The sequence below is a fragment of the Zonotrichia albicollis genome, chromosome 4, assembly GCF_047830755.1.
Source record: "Zonotrichia albicollis isolate bZonAlb1 chromosome 4, bZonAlb1.hap1, whole genome shotgun sequence".
NCBI classification, from domain to species: domain Eukaryota; kingdom Metazoa; phylum Chordata; class Aves; order Passeriformes; family Passerellidae; genus Zonotrichia; species Zonotrichia albicollis.
This window is the reverse complement of record NC_133822.1, coordinates 11522163-11540651: the sequence shown is the minus strand read 5'-3', so window position 1 is coordinate 11540651 and position 18489 is coordinate 11522163. Positions and strand designations below refer to the sequence as shown.

Below are 18489 nucleotides of genomic sequence, written 5' to 3'. Positions count from 1 at the left end.
CGTGCTCCAGCACCCACAGCAGCCTTGTGGCCCCTATTGCACCAGAATCTTTTATGCTGGGATGGTCCAAAACTGAATAACCTCTTTCCCCAATCTTTCATCTCCACTAATCAAAACAAATAAATTGGCATGACTTCAGCAAACTTTAACACATAAATGACACAACAGCCCAGAACTATGCTCCATTCTTATGTGAAAAGTAATATTTTGCCTCCTAAATGAACCTTAAGAGAACATACGTGTGCTTTCTTCAAAACAAGATCTGATTTGATTTGAAGTCACTCACAAAGGAACTCGAAACTACCTCTGGAGCATACATTAAGGCTGAATGTTCTCATACTACATGAGCTGGGGTGCAGTATTTTGTGCCTGTGAGTAACCTCTACAAGCCCCTTTCACCTCCTGGTGCTTCCTATATCACCCCCTCACTCTCCACTGATAAATTTTTTCTTTCTTTAAAGGGCCTTTTAGTGAAAAATTGTCCCACAGTCTCCTAAATTTCCACACAGAACTTAAACCTATCAGCTAAGAATTAGACCTATTTTGAGCAAAACCCACTTTAAGCTGCTCAGCAAACAGGTTGGGGCTGTCACAGACACAGTGCTGGAAAAATAAGCAAAGGGAACAGTAAACAGTGAGTGGCCACCTTGTTTATTCAGAGTGCTGTGGTTTATTGATGTTACACACAATCTCAAGTTTAGTTGATCTTAGACATTGCATGTTTTCTCTCACATCCAACCCAACGTGAAAGTGATCTCCAGCTGGCCAGGGAAGCTTTCAATAGCCATAAGCAAGCCATAAACCCCTTCCCATGCCACTGTCCCCTTGTGCAAAAGAAAATAACCTCAAAGCAAAGGTCTGTCACAGTCACCACACAGAGTGAACAGAATAAACTCAGCTGCTTGCCTCTTGGACAAATCCAGGCAGGATTCTTCCACCTCTTTAAGAACAAGATAAGAGAGGAAGTGAGCATACAAGGAGAAGGACAGGCTGCTTTATAACCAGCATTCAGTGCTTGACTCTAGTACCAATACTAATACCAATACCAAAATCCCAGTACCCATAAAATGCACTGGATATAAGCACAAATATAATAGTAATAGTAATAGTAATAGTAATAGTAATAGTAATAGTAATAGTAATAGTAGTAATAGTAAGGGGTCTCATCACTGGACTGCAGTGCTGCATATAACTGGAATGTTTTTATGAAGAAAATTTAATTGCCAATGACACTCTGAAAATCTGGAATAAAATCTACCTTTTTATTTTTTAATAGAAAATGGAAATTAAGTCATCATTTCAGGCAGATTCCTGTATCTAAAAAAAAAATCCAACTCAAGAGAGATTGGCTGGTTGGGTTTTCATAATTAATTCTGTGAGGCTCTCTCCCCCACCCAACACATCTCTGTAAATTACCCCAGTAGGTATGAACCCTGCCCCTGTATTGATTCAGCTGGCACAGCCTTGCTCTATAAAACCCTCCTTAGAGCCCCTGCATCAGGGTGGTCGCTCTGCTCTCCCCAGCTGCTGGGGAGATGCTGAATTCCTGTGCTTTCCTTCTTCCCCAGAGCCTGCTCTAACTAGTCCAGGGGCATATATACCCAAAAATGCAGCAAGACTCATGTTCTTTCTCTTCAGTAAGTAAGACCATGCTGGTGCTTCATGAACCCACTGCTCACCCTCTGGGTGCTGGGGAAAATTAATTCATCAGCTATAGAAGCACACATTGTGCAAGCAGATTCTCCCATGTCTCAAAGGAAAGAGTGTGACCAGATAAAAAGTCTGTGGTGTTTTGTATCTGGCTGGTGGGCCAAACTATGCCAGCCAAGTTCCTAAGTCTTCTCCTAGCTCCACTTTCTGGGCACTGTTCATGCACTCTGGTATACCTGACTGCACCTGAAAGCTTCAAATTATTTTTGCAATTTTATGCAGCTTAGCCTTTCAGCTATTACTGTGAAATTAAGAACATATTTACCTGAGATCAGGAAATAGTAGAGAGGGAGCTTGAAAAAAAATGGAATAAAAATACTGACAAATGATTCTTTACCTACTTCACTTCTCAAAATTTTGTCTAAAGAGCCTAAAATTTGCAAATATCCATAAGTAAAACAGTGTTACTGCTGGAGAAATGAATGGCTGACAGTCTTCTCATTTTAAAGCTACCAAAGCTACAAAGATGGGAAGTTATTAGAGAAGAGGTAATGGCTTTACAGGCATATTCATTTTCATATTTAAAAGTTGTGTATGCACTGTTTTAGTTCCTTAATGCAAACCACAATAAAACACCTTATGGGGGCTTTAAACTCTTTTGTCTTTGCTGTAGGTTTGTCTGCTTTAGGTAAAAAAAAATAAAAAATATATGGTGCATTATTTTCAACAGTGGCAGGAAGTGGGTTTTTAGTCAAATCAGCTTAAAAAATTCCAGCTGTGTTCAGGCTGAAGCCATCACAAACTCTAAGCCTGGGATCACTTCTCCATGCCAACTAAAGTCTTTTCAGGCCTCGAGAAGTAAATTTTTGAAAAAATGCCAAGCCTCTCCTTGAAAATAACATCTTAATTGGCTGATATTAAAAAACCCCAGAAAGTGCCATTCTGAAAATTCAAGTGCTCCCATTTTTGTGTTCTAATTTGATATTTGCCTTGTAAGAGCACTCAACATACTCACACAGAGACTGTCTCAGACAGCTGCAATGAGAGGCATGCAGGCTGGCTGCTCCAGACAAGGAGGAGCTCCTAAGGGCCACAGAAAGTACAGCTCATGATGTGTACCCTGTGCCACTGTAATGCACCAGAAAGGCCAAAGAGGTGTGTGACAGTGCTGGATCCAAGGAAAAGAGTGTTTCATTCCCTGGCTGGCTATGGGCTCAGAGGATGTCTCAGAGGAGAAGGAAAATCCACTCTCCTGAGAGCAGTAGTTGGTCTCAAGGAGTTTCTGTATCAGGGTTAGGCTCAAACCAAGTAAAATGCTTGGGATCAACAAATGAAGGCTTCAAACTGATGTATCTATAACACTGTTCTAAATAAATATGCCTTTTTTCATTAAAAATAATGAAAGTATTTCATTATTTCAATATTAATTATTACATCTACTGTTACTGTCTTCCCCTCTCTGTTTCCTGTTGCACTATCAATTGTAGTGTGCATATCTACCATGGTACTTTTGTTCAAAACTTTGCATCATGAGAAGGAAAGAAAACAAAACTCATCATTTTCAGCCAATTGAGCTAAATAAGGGAACAGACACTTGCCTTGCATATTTCTCTTATGCTTGTAAATCTAACTCTGCAGCTCCTTTGAGCTGGGAGACTGAGAGATCAAGCCTGATTTACACACATGTTAAAAGAAGACAAATGTTTGTCCAATTTAATTGATTCTGAGCTGAAGTAAATTGATTTACTCTGCACAACTCAAAGCTTTTGAAAATAAATATATTTTCTTTAAGAATGGCAAAGAGAAATGGTATTAAACAACAGAAAAGAATTGTTAAGCAACAGAAACAACAACAAATGATAAGGAGAACATGTAACTGAGAAAGCCTATTACTGTCAGGGAGGGATTTGCTAGACCTTGTGTTTTTCAGTTCCATTTCAAAGCAATATCAGAACTGTGAAATTGCAAAGGCAATTCTAAAAGGAGACAACAGTTGAGACAATACTTGAAAGTGAATTTTAATACATCACACATTTGCCGAGTAATTCTTAAAACCTTTTTTTTTTTTTAATTTTGGAATGCCATTCTGGCCTTCTTAATGGCTGAAAGCAGTGCCTGTAATTAAAAGAATTTGGATTCGTGTTCTTTTTTTAAAAAAATAGAAGCAATTGCCAATACACATATTTTTTCCATGAAGAAACTTGGCAGTCCCAGCTGATTGTGATGTCTCCTCATCCACATTCTAGAAGATAATTTTGGTGAGGTAATAATTTATTCCAGAGCAGTGTGCAAGATTAGGCAGAACAGTTCAGAAGTCTGGGTATTCATTCCATTGTATCACTAAAAATTGCATCTCACAAAATCATATTTGCATTTGAAATTTTTACTGGAAATAAAACATTCTCACAAAAAATAGGATGTATTTCATATGAAGTGTTTACTTACAGCCTCCAAATAAAAATTTTAAAAACCCAAACAAAACCAAAACCATTCTTCCTTTCTCAATATTATCAATGTCATTAAAAATTACATATAGCATTGGGAGATGGTGGCTAAATAACAAATTAAGAGCTCAGCCCTGAAAGTTGCTCACAGTGTCTCTAAGCTCATGGTGATTTGAGGGTCTTCACACACCAGATCTGAGATCCACTTCTCCCAACAACACACAGAGCTCCCAATAAATCCTGTATTTCTTGCAACTCCCTGACAGCACTCACTGGAGTTTTTCACTGGTGAAATGCTTTCCAGAGACTTTTTTCTATCAAGGTGATATGATGGAAAATTACAGATTTTTTTCTTTTTCTTTTATGATAATGATGAAATACCACGGCCTGATTTCTTGTAGGTAAGATGGCAGCAAGACATGTCTTCAAAATGCTGCCTTGGAATAAAAGCCTTGTAAGAGTGTAAGTTAAAACTATGTGTACTGTGTTTCCAAAAAAAAAAAAATTGTATAATCTGGGGTATTAGTTGTGGTAACTGAGGAACCTTTGTTGCACTCACTTTTGTATAACTTACTTGTTGGGTTAGAGTAGTAGGTGGAAATATCTCAAATACTGTATAAAGGAGCAGGAAATAAAACCTCCACCAACCTTACACACAAAAGAATCCAGAAACTTCTCCTCAAGGAGGAATAGTTTGCCTTACATTCACAAAGATAAGGCAAAGACCTAAAGTCTCTAAAGAGATGATGGTCCTAGCTCCAGAGGGGTTTCATGGGAGAGGCAGAGCAATCGCTCCCTATCTTCCTTCCATTGTTACACCTGAATCCTAGATCCAGTAAATCACTACCAGGATTTCTGCTTCCTGGAAGAAGCTGTGTCAGTGGCAGATGAAGTAACAATGCAAATGCAGCTGTACCAAGTTTGCACTGAATAACATAAATCCTCTGTTAACCACAATCATTCTCTTCATTCCTGGAAATACACGTTTATCTTGATTCCCAGTAAGAGAGGTACAACATCACCCTGATTACTCAGGTAATGGAGCACGTTTTCCTCAGTTGTACCCCTGAGACTCCACCTCTGTAATCAACTGAACAGGCAAAAACATACAGCCTTCTTTTAGCCTGGTGTCTGCTGAGCCAGGGATGCCCGAGTGTAAGATGAGGTAAGATGAGCTGAGGAGCTGCACTGTGAATCAGTAAACCGTGTCCCTAGGACAAAGACCTTCCCCTGAGAAACTGCCTAGTCCTTTTATTAAGGAGTGTTACTGAGAACTAAGAAAGTCAGCACCAAAAAGAACAAAACACACATGTTGAGGGAACAGCCAGTTCAAGTAACAGCACAAGTTCTTGGTCTATGTATTTATTCATGGCAGGACCTCAGTCAACGCACTTCAATAAAATGAGTAATTATTGTGAGTCACGTCACTAATTATATCTGATACACACAAAGGCTTGTGCAGCTCCACATTTCAAAGTGCACTTTGAGCTCATCCAGTAGGAGCTCTGTGAGCTCACAGAGGAGCTCTTGTTACTGGTACCCAAACACTGAAAAAAATGGGGTATTGGAAATGTCTATGCCATTTCTCTCTCATCACATTTTTTTAAGCATAAAAAGAAGATGTGTTGTAGAATAATGGCAATACAACTGCCTACGTAGGGACTTCAGCATTTGCCTTGGACAGGCAATGCAAGAAAGAACTGTAATGACAGAGGAATGGAATTGGCCAAGATAAGCTGCTTTCTTCTATGACAAGCAGAGAGCGCCAAGATGTGAAGAATCTGTCAAAATGTTCTAAGATAAAGTTTGATTTTTCCATACCAAAATTTAAAAAAACAAACAAAACCACAGCTGGTTCAGATACAGGTCAAATTGACTGAGTTCAGGAACATGAAAGGATTAAAGGAAGTAAGTAATCTCTTAGAAAACAGTTCTACTTATTAGTGTGCAAGAAAAAAAACAATTCTTCACAAATTTTGTCAAATTCAGATGAGCTCTTCATCCAAGAGCAGGATCAAATTTGTAGGCTGGTAATTTGTTGCCTAGTAATTAACAACCTTTGGTTAATCATCAGACACCTCTGTTGCCTCATAATTAACCACCTTGAAGACATACTTCTTTGTGCTTTCCCATGAGGGTTCCTCTTACAGTAATTTTAGAGCACAAACACAGAACTGGACCAAACACCACCTGTGACTTCAGCTTTATTGCAAGACCATTTTCACAACTGAAGTCAAATCACATGGCACAATTTAACTAAATACAGAAACAATAAATTATCCTCTCTATTGACTCATGTCAATAATGACAATGAAGCCAACTCAAAGACATTGGCACTGAACATGAAAATAAGCAGATTCAATATCATTTGGCATATAGGACCTTTAACCATGGAATTGTAGAAAGATTACAGAGGTTTTTAAATAATGCTTCCTTTAATATGTTTGATTTTTTTTTGGTACATTTAACTCATAGCCCATTCAAGCAATTGAATTTCAATGCAAGATTTATAGCAATAAGCCTCTGTTTATATAATAGAGAATAAAGAAACACACACAAAAAAAAGGTACAGAAAAAAATACAGAGAAGGCAGAAGTGTAAAAATTACCGCCAAAGACTATAACTTGTAACAACCAAAGCTGTCAATTCGAGACCCCATCTGGAATACTCACCACAGCTCTGGTGTCCCCAAAATGAGAACTTGAAACTGTTGGAGCAAATCCAGAGGAAGTCACAAAGTTGATAAGGGGACTGGAGCACCTCCCACACAAGGACAGGCTGAGAAAGTTGGGGCTGCTCTGCCTGGAGAAGAGGAGGTTTGGAGACCTCCCAGCAACCAGAGACCTTCCAGTATCTGAAGGGGCTACAGAGAAGCCAGAGAAAGGCTCTTTGGCAGGAGTGATGGGACATGAAGAAATGGGCATAAACTGAAAGGGGGACGAATTTAGGTTAGATAAGAGGAAGAATTTTTGTACTCTTGAGTGGTTAGACACTGAAACAGGTTGCCAGGGAGAGTGTGGATATACCAACCCTGGCAGTATTCAAGCGCAGCTTGGATAAAGCCTTAAGCAACCTGGTCTAATGGGAGGAATCCCTGCTCATGTCAGGGGATGTTGGAACCAGATCCATTAAGATCCATTCCAACCACTTAGCATTCTGTGATTCTATAACTGTAAAAACCAATCTTCTCTACTAAAGATAAAATAGTACTTTATTTTTAGTTGGATGTATTCAAATAAAGTGTTTTAGATCTCCAGTGAGACACAATTAAATTGGGAAAATTTTCACACTGCTGGTTCTCAGCACTTTATAAATTAACATTATTTAAGATCCATGAAGCTGTGAAACCCTCAAATCAGTTAACTTTGAGAAAATATTACCCACAATTTGCTGAAAATCAAGCAACTATAGCAACTATATGAACATTCAAGGTGAGTCCTGGATGTAAACAAAATTAAACCATAGATCTCTTTTTTTTTCTCTCTTTTAATGGTTTACTTCTACTTCATTTTGTAAATAGCTTTCATTCCATGGACACCAAAAAAGACCCAATCAACTATACGAGTGTAAACCTTTGCCTACTAGACTGTCATCAACACAAAGTCCCTCAAATAATAAATGAACTTTTTATTAACTGTGGTAACATTAACATTACAATGAGGGATTGTTTAAAAACAAGTTGTACTGCTGTTGCTCAAGAGCGCAAGGAAAATGGTTCTCAGTTCCTTTATTTTTCCTTGAGGGTAACCACAGGGGTTGCATTAAATCTTTTAAAATATGTTGACAGTTGAATAAGTGCTGCTGTTGCTCTGGTGACATTTTGTGCACTTTAATTGTCATTAATGAATTTGACTGATACTTTCTTAAAATTCCTTTACGTGTTCTAGTAATTTTATAACAAAGAGAAGAACAAAACTGTCTGCAAATTAGCCTTGATCCACTTCTCATATGGAATTTTCACTGCAGACAATAGAAGAATCTGCATGGGAAATATCTGCTAGACCAGACATTTAAGGCAGGAATGCATTACACATTCCCAGTAAATTGTGAAATTATCACTTTGTTGTGTATCACTGTATAAATTTAAATCCCAAAGACGCTTTGTTTGAGTGTATTTTAAAAAATACACTATTTGCTTTAATATTTTAAAAAATACTCTATCTGCTTCAATCAATTCAGAATTTGTTGTTAAAATGGTATGTCTCAGCATTTTAGGCCTGCAACAAAACCCAAAAGGTTTGTTTCATTCCAGCTCTCTTGGAATTGGAATGAAACAAAGTCTGACACTAACCTGGAGTCTAGTACCTCCTTCCTTTTTCTGGTAATACTCCCACTGATTTCAGAAAGGCTTTTTCCCTGTGAAGACTGAAGGATACAGCTCCCAATTATCTGTTCAGGAACATGAAGTGACAAGAAGGAATGCATGGAGCTTGAGAAACAGCAGGCACCACACTTGATTGTTGATAAACAGATAAGGTAAGTCTTTTGCCATGAAGAGAAAATAAACTATGGTGCTTTAAATCATGATAGGTGATTTAAGTAGATTAAAAAACATCTATTCCAGGGACAAGGAGCCAGAAGAGGCAGGAGGAGGGGGAATAGTGTACTAATGGTGCAGGGAGACATGTTGAGTGCTTTGCTTTCCCCGTGCCAGGTTCCCTCACTCCTGCAGGCTTAACAGGAACACAGCAGATGATTCCCAACACTGCTGCACCTGCTGCACCACAGGCTTCACATCTTTGCAATTTCAGAATAGGAAAAGCCTGGGGCATCTTTTTTCCTTCAGCTGCAGCAGTTCTTCAAGTGCAGACCTTGTACAGGTACCAGTGGTTTGAGCCATCCCCCTTGAACAGGACAATCAGGTCACACAAAATCACCCCAGGCACACCCAGAGCCCCTTTGCCTCTTTCTCCTTAAGCCCAGTTCCCTGTATTACCTGAGCAAAGCAGCAGCTCAGCTCCAGCCTGACCTCTCCTTCCAGCTGAGTAAATGGCTATACAAGGTGCAAGCAACAGGAATCAGGCCTCAGGGTTCTGTGCAGCACAGCAATTTCCAAGGCACTCGGGGTGCAGACAGCAGCGAGTTCCACACTCACGTCATACCCACAGTTAACAGCCTCAGCTAAGGCATGAACTACATTTTAATTAGACAAGGGGCCAGGCTTTTGATTTCAGAAACAGAAGTTAGGGTTGCAGTCCTTCATCCATTGAAGTTAATTGCAAAATCCCTATTATCAGGCTCTTGAGGTATTACCCAGGCGCACTTTTTAATTACATTTGATTCTTAATGAAGTAGATGGCAAAGAGAAAAGCAGCCCATGATTCAAATGATTCGCATTTTTATCTTTCCTGATGAAAAACAGAATAGGTCAAGATACTTGCTGGATTTTCCCATGAGAAATGCTACAATGTGAATGAGCTCAATTGACTTGATCGTGAAGGAGCAAGTTAGCTTTGAAAAGCATCACTCATTTTCTCCTCCTGTATACACTCTACCCCCAAAACTTATGCAATGTAATTGTAGACACAGAGCCAAACCCAATTCAGAACCTGAAAAATATCACATAAGTATCCTAAGCTTGAATGACTTGTCTTCATTGTCTAATGTCATTTAAAACATAAGGAGTCCTAATTATGGTTTTATTTTCAAATGATGCACTTTAAAAAGAGTGACAATTCTCCATAAAACTGACAGCTTCTCAGGGCAAGGAGACTGCCAAATAACTTGGTATTTCTACATGATTTAAAAACAAGAAGTTATGAAGCAGCTTATGAAGAAAAAATGTGTTATGACACTAGAGAACAATAGCTAGAGAACAATACAAAGTTTCACCTTTTTCTATTACATCTCTACTCATGTACACAAACAAAGATTTATAGAACAGAAATTCATATTACAGGTGGGACCATTACCTTGGTATACACAACAACCTGCAAACTCTTTTCGCATAATGAAAGTTTTTTCTTACCATCTGGAAATCAGGTTTAAAAATAAAACTTCTGTTTATATATTACACAAAAAGCTTAGCTTTTTATTTCAGACATACTTCTCATATTGTAAAAACACATAGTTCATTTTTTTACTTTTATGACTTCAAAAGACCCAATAAAAATTTAGGACCTCAAAATGTAATTTCTTCTTCAAAGGTTGGCTGTTAAGTATGAGGGAGAGTAAAAAGTCAGTTTTAAGAAAATCAGATAGCACTGCAAGGCTCTCTAACCAAGACAGCCAAGGAGGGTTCCAGCAGGAACTGGTGAGGCAAGGCTGTGTCCCCAGGGCTGGCACAGGGGACAGAGCCCTTGGGGCCCAAGGACCTGACCAGACAAAGGGGTCACTGCAGCATGAAGCTATCATAGCCCCTTCTGAATGGAGAAGGGACAACCTCCTCCCAGCAACACAGAAACTAAGGCTTTAATTCTGGTTTTTTTGGGTTTTTTTTTTTAATTCTTAGGTTTGGGGTCTTTTGCCCTATGGATGCTTCACTGTTTCAGCCTTGCAGGGCACCTGTGATGAGACAAAAGCTCCTGAGTTTCTCTTAAAACCATTTGCCTCTCATTTTTATTCCTTGCCATTCACAAGGTTGAATGCCACAAGACATGAACACTTCCTACTTCATGGTCATACCAGAGATCAAGGGAAGCTCAGATTACTTTCAAGGCCACCAAGGAGATGATGTGGCAATCTAAATCAGCCTGTTGTGCATAACTGTGGCAAACCTACAATGTAACACACAACCACAGCCAAACCTGCCTCTGTGTTGAGTTGTGCCAAAACAGCTCCGTCTCCACCAAAACCAGTGCAGACTATATACAAGGACAATAAACTCCTATCCCTACTTCTTCATTTGAATTCCCTCTTGGAACTTAATTCCTACTATAGCTTTTCCTGGAGCCATGGTATTTTACACCTATTAAGTACTGCATTGATCAGTTTAGGGCCCCTTGTTCTATAACTTAATTATTCAAAGTCTGGTTGGTATTTGCAGGTCTAACTTGGATGTCTCTCAGACTCATGTTTTCATAGTTACTGATCACAGTATCAAGTAGAAGTTTGAGATACTGACTAGCTCTGACTATTTTTAAAGCAATTCTTAGAGATGTCCAGAGCACACAGAGTATTCCCAAGGCAGCGGCAGGGCATCCCTGCACTAATGAACCACAGAAGCCATCCTAATGCAAGCAGTATTGGTGCAGGAAGTAGCAAGCCCTCCTACCTCAAAGACAATCACAGAAAAGGCAGAGGGCTGGAGAAACTCAATGCCTCTATAATTAGTGACAGAAAGTTTCAGCTCAGATTTAACAGGCACTGTAAGCTGAAGAACACACACATTCTGTAAAATCAGCATTTAAGAATAGAAGAATAAGTTACTTTACTATTAAAAGCAATACTGGTATAATTGCAGCAATGAGATACTGCTCAGCACTTCAGAAGTAAAAGAAACTTTCTTTTGAAAATGATAATTTTCATTGCTGGGTTACAGTATGAAGGCATCAGTGACTGCTACAGGGTATGTACATCCTACACAGAGCAAAAAGTGCACAAGGAATGGAATTTTTCCAAAGGACTCTGTGCCTGGCTAACTATTCTGGTAAAACTTCAGGCAGCCCCACTTTCAGAATATAAAGTGTTTCAGTTGACTGAAGAGGAAAGCAACTCAAATCATTAATAATCTCCACCACATGTAATGTGTTATATTTTTTCCAAGCAAAATTACAGATAAGAAACAAGCCTTTAATTTTTAGTAAGTCGTAATAATCCAAAATAAAAAGTCCACTAATTATTAATTATATATTAAATATGCATCTACAGCAATAGGTAGACTCTGGTAAGAGAATCAAATTTAGGCTGACAGGTGCCTCAGCAACAAACCAAAGACTGTAATTGTGGACACAGATCAAAATGCCAGTTTCTACTCAGTTATTGAATTTGAGGAGAAGAAGAAAATGTTCAATCATAATATTTGTTTAAGAATGTTTATCTTCTTTCTTACCATTGAATGTTAGGAACACCCTTGCTTGAGGCTGGGAAGATCCTTTTACACTGCTAAAGTAAATAAATATCCCAATCAACACGTTCACTACAAGAAACGCCATCTCTTCAGATTTGCAACTTAATATCCAAGAAATGAAACCTGAAAGAGAGATATAATATCACATTACTCTTCTCATACACTCTTGTGGAGCAAAAACAGAAGTATGGAAAGATTGTGTTGGAGGCCTCTTCCAGCTGAAGCCATAATTACTGATGTGAAGGAGGTACAGCACTCCTGTTTTTCCTTTGTGCATCTGAAAGTGGTTTTCCCCAGCAGTTTCCTGTGCTGGCACAAGAGGAACACTCTGCCTGTTAGTAGGAACCAAGAGAGCCCAGTTTTTGGCTAGGGCAGACTACAGCACTAGACTCATTTTATTTGAGATGAAGACAATTCCACCTGCTGGAAATATAATTATGCTAAATGTCAAGGCAGAGCAAAGCAAGGACAGGCGATAAAGTTTCACGAATAAAAATCTGGCTGATATTTTTAGAACATCTCTCTCTCATGTTGAGCGGGGGGGAGGTTTGGGTTATTGGTTGTTTGGTTTTTCTTTCTTTTCTTTAAACATCTTAAAGGTGCTTGGAAATAAGATTTAAGTTTTAGCAAGCTGAGCTCTCTAATCACCTCAAAGTTTTTCTTTAAAGAAATTCTGGCTGTGTACGTCATTAGTTTCAAAACTGTGAAACCAAAAGTATTTCAACACGCTTGAAACTGTTAGTCAACGTTTGCTTTTTGGGCTAGCTCCTTTCAGGATACACACCTGCTCTCACTGACTCTTACAGGGCACTAAGAATCCCGGAGTTGGACAATGATACCACACTTGATATATCTGCTACTTCTCCTGCACATTTGCTGAACCTTCACTTATAGGAGTTAGCTGCTGAGAAGCCTGAGCATCTCAGAGACTCAGAAAACCCTCCAGAACTCTGCATCCTTTCTTAGTTCAAGAAGGACTTGAGATTACTGAAATCACTGGAGGAAAGTGTCTTTTCTAATGGACCTTGGAGCAGATCCAAAAAAGCCCAGCCACCATTAGAAGCTGAACAGTGCATATCTGTATCACATCTGCTACTAAGCTGCATCTCTCCAAAAACTGTGAAGTGCAAACTTCATTTTGCCTATTGTAACAACTTTGTCAGCTCAGCTGCAAAAGTGAGAATACATAACACTGTCATTTTAGGCCCATTTTATTTCACTGCTTTTATTTATATATATATATTTCTTTTTGATGTAAATAGCCCTTCTACTAGACACCACTTATTAGTTTATCATTCAGGTGATATACTTGATTTTATGGCAACAGGAAGCACTTTGAAAGTCACAACCCCTACAGCTAGAAGATATCCTTAAAGGCTGTACATTTATTTTTATTAAGACTTGTTACCTGTGCAGTCAGCTTGGCAATCTTCACCTCAGCTCTGCTCCAGCACTACAGTCCCTCCAGTGGAAGCCAGTATTTCTACAGCCAATTTTTCTACAGCCTCGTTCATCCTGTCCCTCCGAGGCTCACACCTGTCCTTAAGGGACCGGCTGTAAGCACCCAGCACGGCAGGAATGAGCTGTCAGGCAGGGATGAGTTTAGGTCAGCACTGGCTGGGGCTGGATCCACACCACTGATTTAGCGGTAAAAGCCCCGTATCTCGTTACCACCCCTGTCATTCCCCATCCACTCACTGTAAATCGCTTGGAAAGGCTTCTCTGTGCATGAGGACTTCACACCAGGCTGGGGGTGGGAAGGAGAGCGTGCATGACAGCGCAGAGCTCTGCAGCCCACACTCTGAACTCTCCCTCATTATCTGCTCTGAGTACTGGGAAATGCACGGAGATCAAGCAATTCTGCAACTCTGCTAATTGACAAAAACAACCTTGTCAGAAATTTGCCAGCTACAGATCGGGTCTGTAGGAAAAACATATCCATTCTGGCCTAGTTCCAAATTATCTCTAAGGGTCTGTTAACTAATAAAATGATAGTTGCAGAGTTTTTGCCAAGAATAATTTTTAAACAAGCTGCACGAACTCTAGTACTAATGTTGCTTTGTGGGCTTTAAATTTAAAACCTTGTGACTTGCCCATGGGATATCCTTTAACTTACTCCTCTTCTAAGAGAGAAATGGCATTAAATTCCAATAAAATTTCTTTGTCAGGCCAAAATAAATAGCCAATCATACAGAACACGTGATTTAACAGACGCAATGGGATAAGTATTTTACAGTAGTAACACCATGCTTTCTTTGCAATATAGATAAAAAGTCAAAGAGGAACAAGTGATGAAGTGCGGCTTTCCTTCTTCCTTTAAATTATACTGTAGGAAACAATAATAGAAAAAAACCCTTTCAGCTCTCTTTCCCTCCCACTCTCGTGCCTCCTGCCAATTCTAGTGTAATCAGTTAGAGGAGTGAAACATTGCTACATCTCATTGCTCAAATTGCAGATCTTCACCGTTAACACAGAAGTGACAGGCAAATATAAGATTCAAGTGCTGAGCAGCATGGTTCCTACCCAGCTGTTAGACACATAAATATTAAATGCATATAGTGACAAAAAGGTACCTCAGGGTGCCTGACATGTGAGTTACCTAATGGAAATAGGTTTAATTTCAGAGATTTACAGAGCTGGTAACTGACAGCTCATTGCAGGTTTGACTCTTGCTATGGGCTTATATCCCAGCTCTGAATTTATCTCAGTAAGTCATGATACTATATTCAGCACGTCCAGTGCACATGATCTCTGCTGACAACACACAGACCTAAACCCTTGCAAGTACTTTAGAATCCAACAGGACAGACAAAAAGCAGCGTCTAATTGCATTTCTGTTCTTACATTCTAGCGCTAACTGTACACAAACAGAGAAACCGCTACGAAAGTGAAGTAGTGAAGTTTCGCTGCCACGGAGGTCGCTGGCAGCATGCGGCACGGCTTCTGGAAAGTATCGCTTTGCTAGGAAGCGCTGTGCAGGTGTCATCTGCTACAGCCTGGGTCCTACCCCTAAATCCTGTAAGGAAAATCATTTGGCAGAGCAAAGAAAAGAAATGAAGGACAAAAAAAAGACTAAAAAACCCTGCCAAACACGGACTATGCCAATCTGGAAAGCATTGGTTTAACTATCTGTGAACAGCAGCAAATTCCAACCATCAGAGACATTTCACATCTATTACAGAAAAGAAAGAGAACTTTAAGTTATGCTTACCTGGCTATTGGAAGCAGCAGTATTACTGATTTCTATCAGTTTATAGACTCCACTCCTGCTACCAGAACATTTTAATTCCAAACCTGGTTCACGGCAGAGAGTAAAATAAATAAAATAAAAATAAAATAAAAAAAAAAAAAAAGAAAATTAAAAAAAAAAAGGAAAAAGAAGAAAAGTCTCTCCTTGTGGTGGCTGTAAAGATACTCCCGGCTCCTCTGTGCAATAATCCTGGCAGTGACTCCTGAGGCTCAGGGAGCGCTTCTCCCCGCGCGCAAGCACGCACCTAGGAGTGAATGGAGCGGCCGCGCGGTGCCGGCGCTGGTTTCGAGTTACAGGCGCTGCCCTGCCCTGGCCGCCGCTCCGGCGAGGCGAGGCTCGGCGGCCGCCGGTGCATCATTAGCTGAGCAAATAGGGGCTGGAGCTCATAAATAATGGCGAGGCCACACCCCGCCCTGCGCGCCGCCGGCTGCCGCCCGGCCCGTCCGCCCGCCCCAGGCAGCGCCGCGGGTAGCGTGCGGGGAGAGGAGGGCAGGCTGAGGGACGCGCAGGGAGCGCAGAGGGGCGCAAGAGGCGCGCAGAGAGAGCAGAGGGACGCGCATGGTGGGCTAAGGGGCGCGCACGGCGGCGTGGGGGGCGCAGCGCCCGCGCTCGGCGCCGCGGGGCTCGGCCGCCGCAGCCCCCGGCTCATCGCGCCCGGAGCAGGAGCGAAACTCGCCCGGAAAGTTTCTGCCCCGCCGGGCGGGCCGTGCCGGAGCGCTGCTGGGGCCGGGGCAGGGCCGGGAGAAGCGGCGGGACCCGGGCAGAGCGGCCCCGGGCCGGGAGCGGAGCCGGGCCCTGGCGCGGCCGCGGGGATGCGGGAGAGGCCGGAGGCCGGCAGGGGTCACTGTGCAGAGGGAACGGGAGCGGGCGGCCGTGACGGGGAACAGGGTAACAGACAGACCCTCGGATGGGTGCTTACACTCCCCGCGAACTATTTCCGATATTTAAAACTTTAAAAGCGAAGAAAAGTAAGAGAAGTGTTAAAACAGTGGTTGGATTCAGCCCTCTGATTGATCCAGGTGTTTTGTCTCAGCTTTCAGAAGCTTTTTTTTTTGTGGAGATTTGGAGCTGTATTTGCTCAAGCTCAGTTTTCCCCAAGATACGCTGAGCAGTCTTTCCCGTTTGGTGAGATTTGTGCTCTTACAACAGCGGGACAGCACTGAAAAATTTGTCCAGGGTGTCAACTCTGTTACAGCTGAGGATTTTCCAAGCAACATCACTTGGGTTTTGGCTTAAAAACCATCACTTAGGTTTTCCTAAACTGTCTTGCAAGCATATTCTGTGCTGCTCCAACCTGCTGAGTGCCAACTCCTTTTGGATCAAGATTTTCACTTTTGCAGAGAGAGATGGTCTCTAATCCTGTCAAGGCAGGGTCACTCAGCAGGACTTAGAGGGAGCGCATCTTGTGGTGCACTTGGAGAGATCTCCCACAGCCAGAAATATGTTAACCAGTAAACAAGGATCCACAATGAATGTGCACATGCTCAAGTTAAGTTTGTCTCCAACTGTTGCACACTCTAACCAAAGCAGTCAATAATAGTGGTGGTATTATAGCCAGAGATCAGGGAGTAGCCTGAACACAGCACCCTGACTAAACAAATCTATAGATGTGGATTGCTTTATGGCCTGTGTCTGTTGGTTACTTTGTGTAAAGGCTCTTTTGCATGAGTGAGGGTCACAGGTAATTCAAAAGTGGTGTATCCCCCAGGCTTCAGTGCCAGACTAGCAAAGTTAATGCTTTCTTCAAGCAAGAAATTTCAATATTATATGGCACTTACCATCCCAGAGGATACAAAAGTATAGGATGGTCTGTCCTCTGAAATGAAAAGTCAGATTTGCAGCTGATGCCAGAAGATAAATGGATCCAGAACTTTTGAAAGGTTGACCCACTTCAGATCATGTCTTGAAGATTAATTTACTGATGCTTTTAGATGAACCAAACTCTTGAGATCACGAGTCCTTAAAAACATTGGTGCTCTTCCAATCTCCTCCTTAACACAAATAAACTACAGAGAAATGTGTGAACACTTGCTGTCCCAGAGAGTGGTTTAAACTAAGCCCTCAGTTCTCTCCATGGGCAGGCAGTGTGGTTGTGAACATGATGCTGCTCATCCTTGAGTTGTGGTGGTGTTCAAATGCCTCAGTCTGACAGCAGCACCCTGGCAAAAGGAGAAGTCACTTTTGTGCTTTGGAAAATTCCCACAACTAAGTGCAATTAGAGATTGTCATGCCAAGCAGCAGAAATGAATCAGTCACTCCAGTGTTCTCCCTCTTGCTGTGATCTACACAGGGTGATTCAAAGGAAAATGCACAGAAAACCACAGAACAAGTACGAAAATCTTTCTCTTCTAGGAGATTTTGGGGAGATGTGTAACAGGTGATGATACCAGTCAGAGGAAAAAAAGAATGTTACCATGAAATACCAACACTAGAATTTATGATAATTCTATCCTCCCCAAATATTTTTCCTTTAATAGAAAAGTCTGTTTTTTTCTTTTATAGTACTGATTTTCTAGGTAAGAGCACAAGCACATACTCCTCAAAATGAAGAAAAAATAGAACAAAAAGAATATGCCCAAGCATGAATCAACATCACTGTTAGTTAAAGTCACTTGTGTTTGTCAGGGGTTTTGTGTATGTACGGGCACTGCAGGGCCATCTGGCTTGCTGCACTTCTTCTTCACATGTGCTAGCTACATTGGAGATAAAGAAGTAAAATGGAACACTGAGGAAAATTATGGGGCTTTCCAACACTCCCTCATGGACTTTGGGCTTATAAAATAGCAAATGAACTACAAAGAGACAAATGCAAAACTTCAATCTGCGAGATACCATCACACTCATATCTGATAGGCAAAGGCAGAGAATGCTAATTTTAAAAAGCAAATTGAAACAAGAACAAGCTTGCCATATTGATTTATTTGTATTTAACATGTGCATATGTGCAGGTCAGAGCATGATAATTAGCTTTAAAAAGCAGTTTGAACTTCACAGCTGGGCTAAGAGAAATGGTTAAAGTTTTACTTTAGGTGTTTTGTAATAGCATGCATTAGCTTCAAGCAAAACTCATGGAATGGAAATTACTTCTCCCAATTATGAGGTGGGGTTTCAGCATTAACTGGCATGAATCAGCCCTG

At 40.8% G+C, this 18489-nt stretch overlaps 1 protein-coding gene across 3 annotated transcripts in view; it reads right to left on the bottom strand.

The window, feature by feature from the left end:
• SEMA3C (semaphorin 3C) overlaps positions 1-15852 on the bottom strand; it is a 117593-nt gene extending 101741 nt beyond the window's left edge. The window contains exons 1-3 of one of the 3 annotated variants that reach the window (XM_074538788.1): positions 15597-15851; positions 15314-15396; positions 12085-12225 (exon numbers count right to left, since the gene is read on the bottom strand). In XM_074538788.1, coding sequence (XP_074394889.1) covers positions 12085-12187 — 103 coding nt within the window. In that variant the 5' untranslated portion in view covers positions 12188-12225; positions 15314-15396; positions 15597-15851. Of the gene's footprint in view, positions 1-12084; positions 12226-13510; positions 13799-15313; positions 15397-15596 lie in introns of those variants that run through there. The other 2 variants (XM_074538791.1, XM_074538789.1) reach the window with 2 other exon arrangements.
• Positions 15853-18489: the final 2637 nt, after the last annotated feature.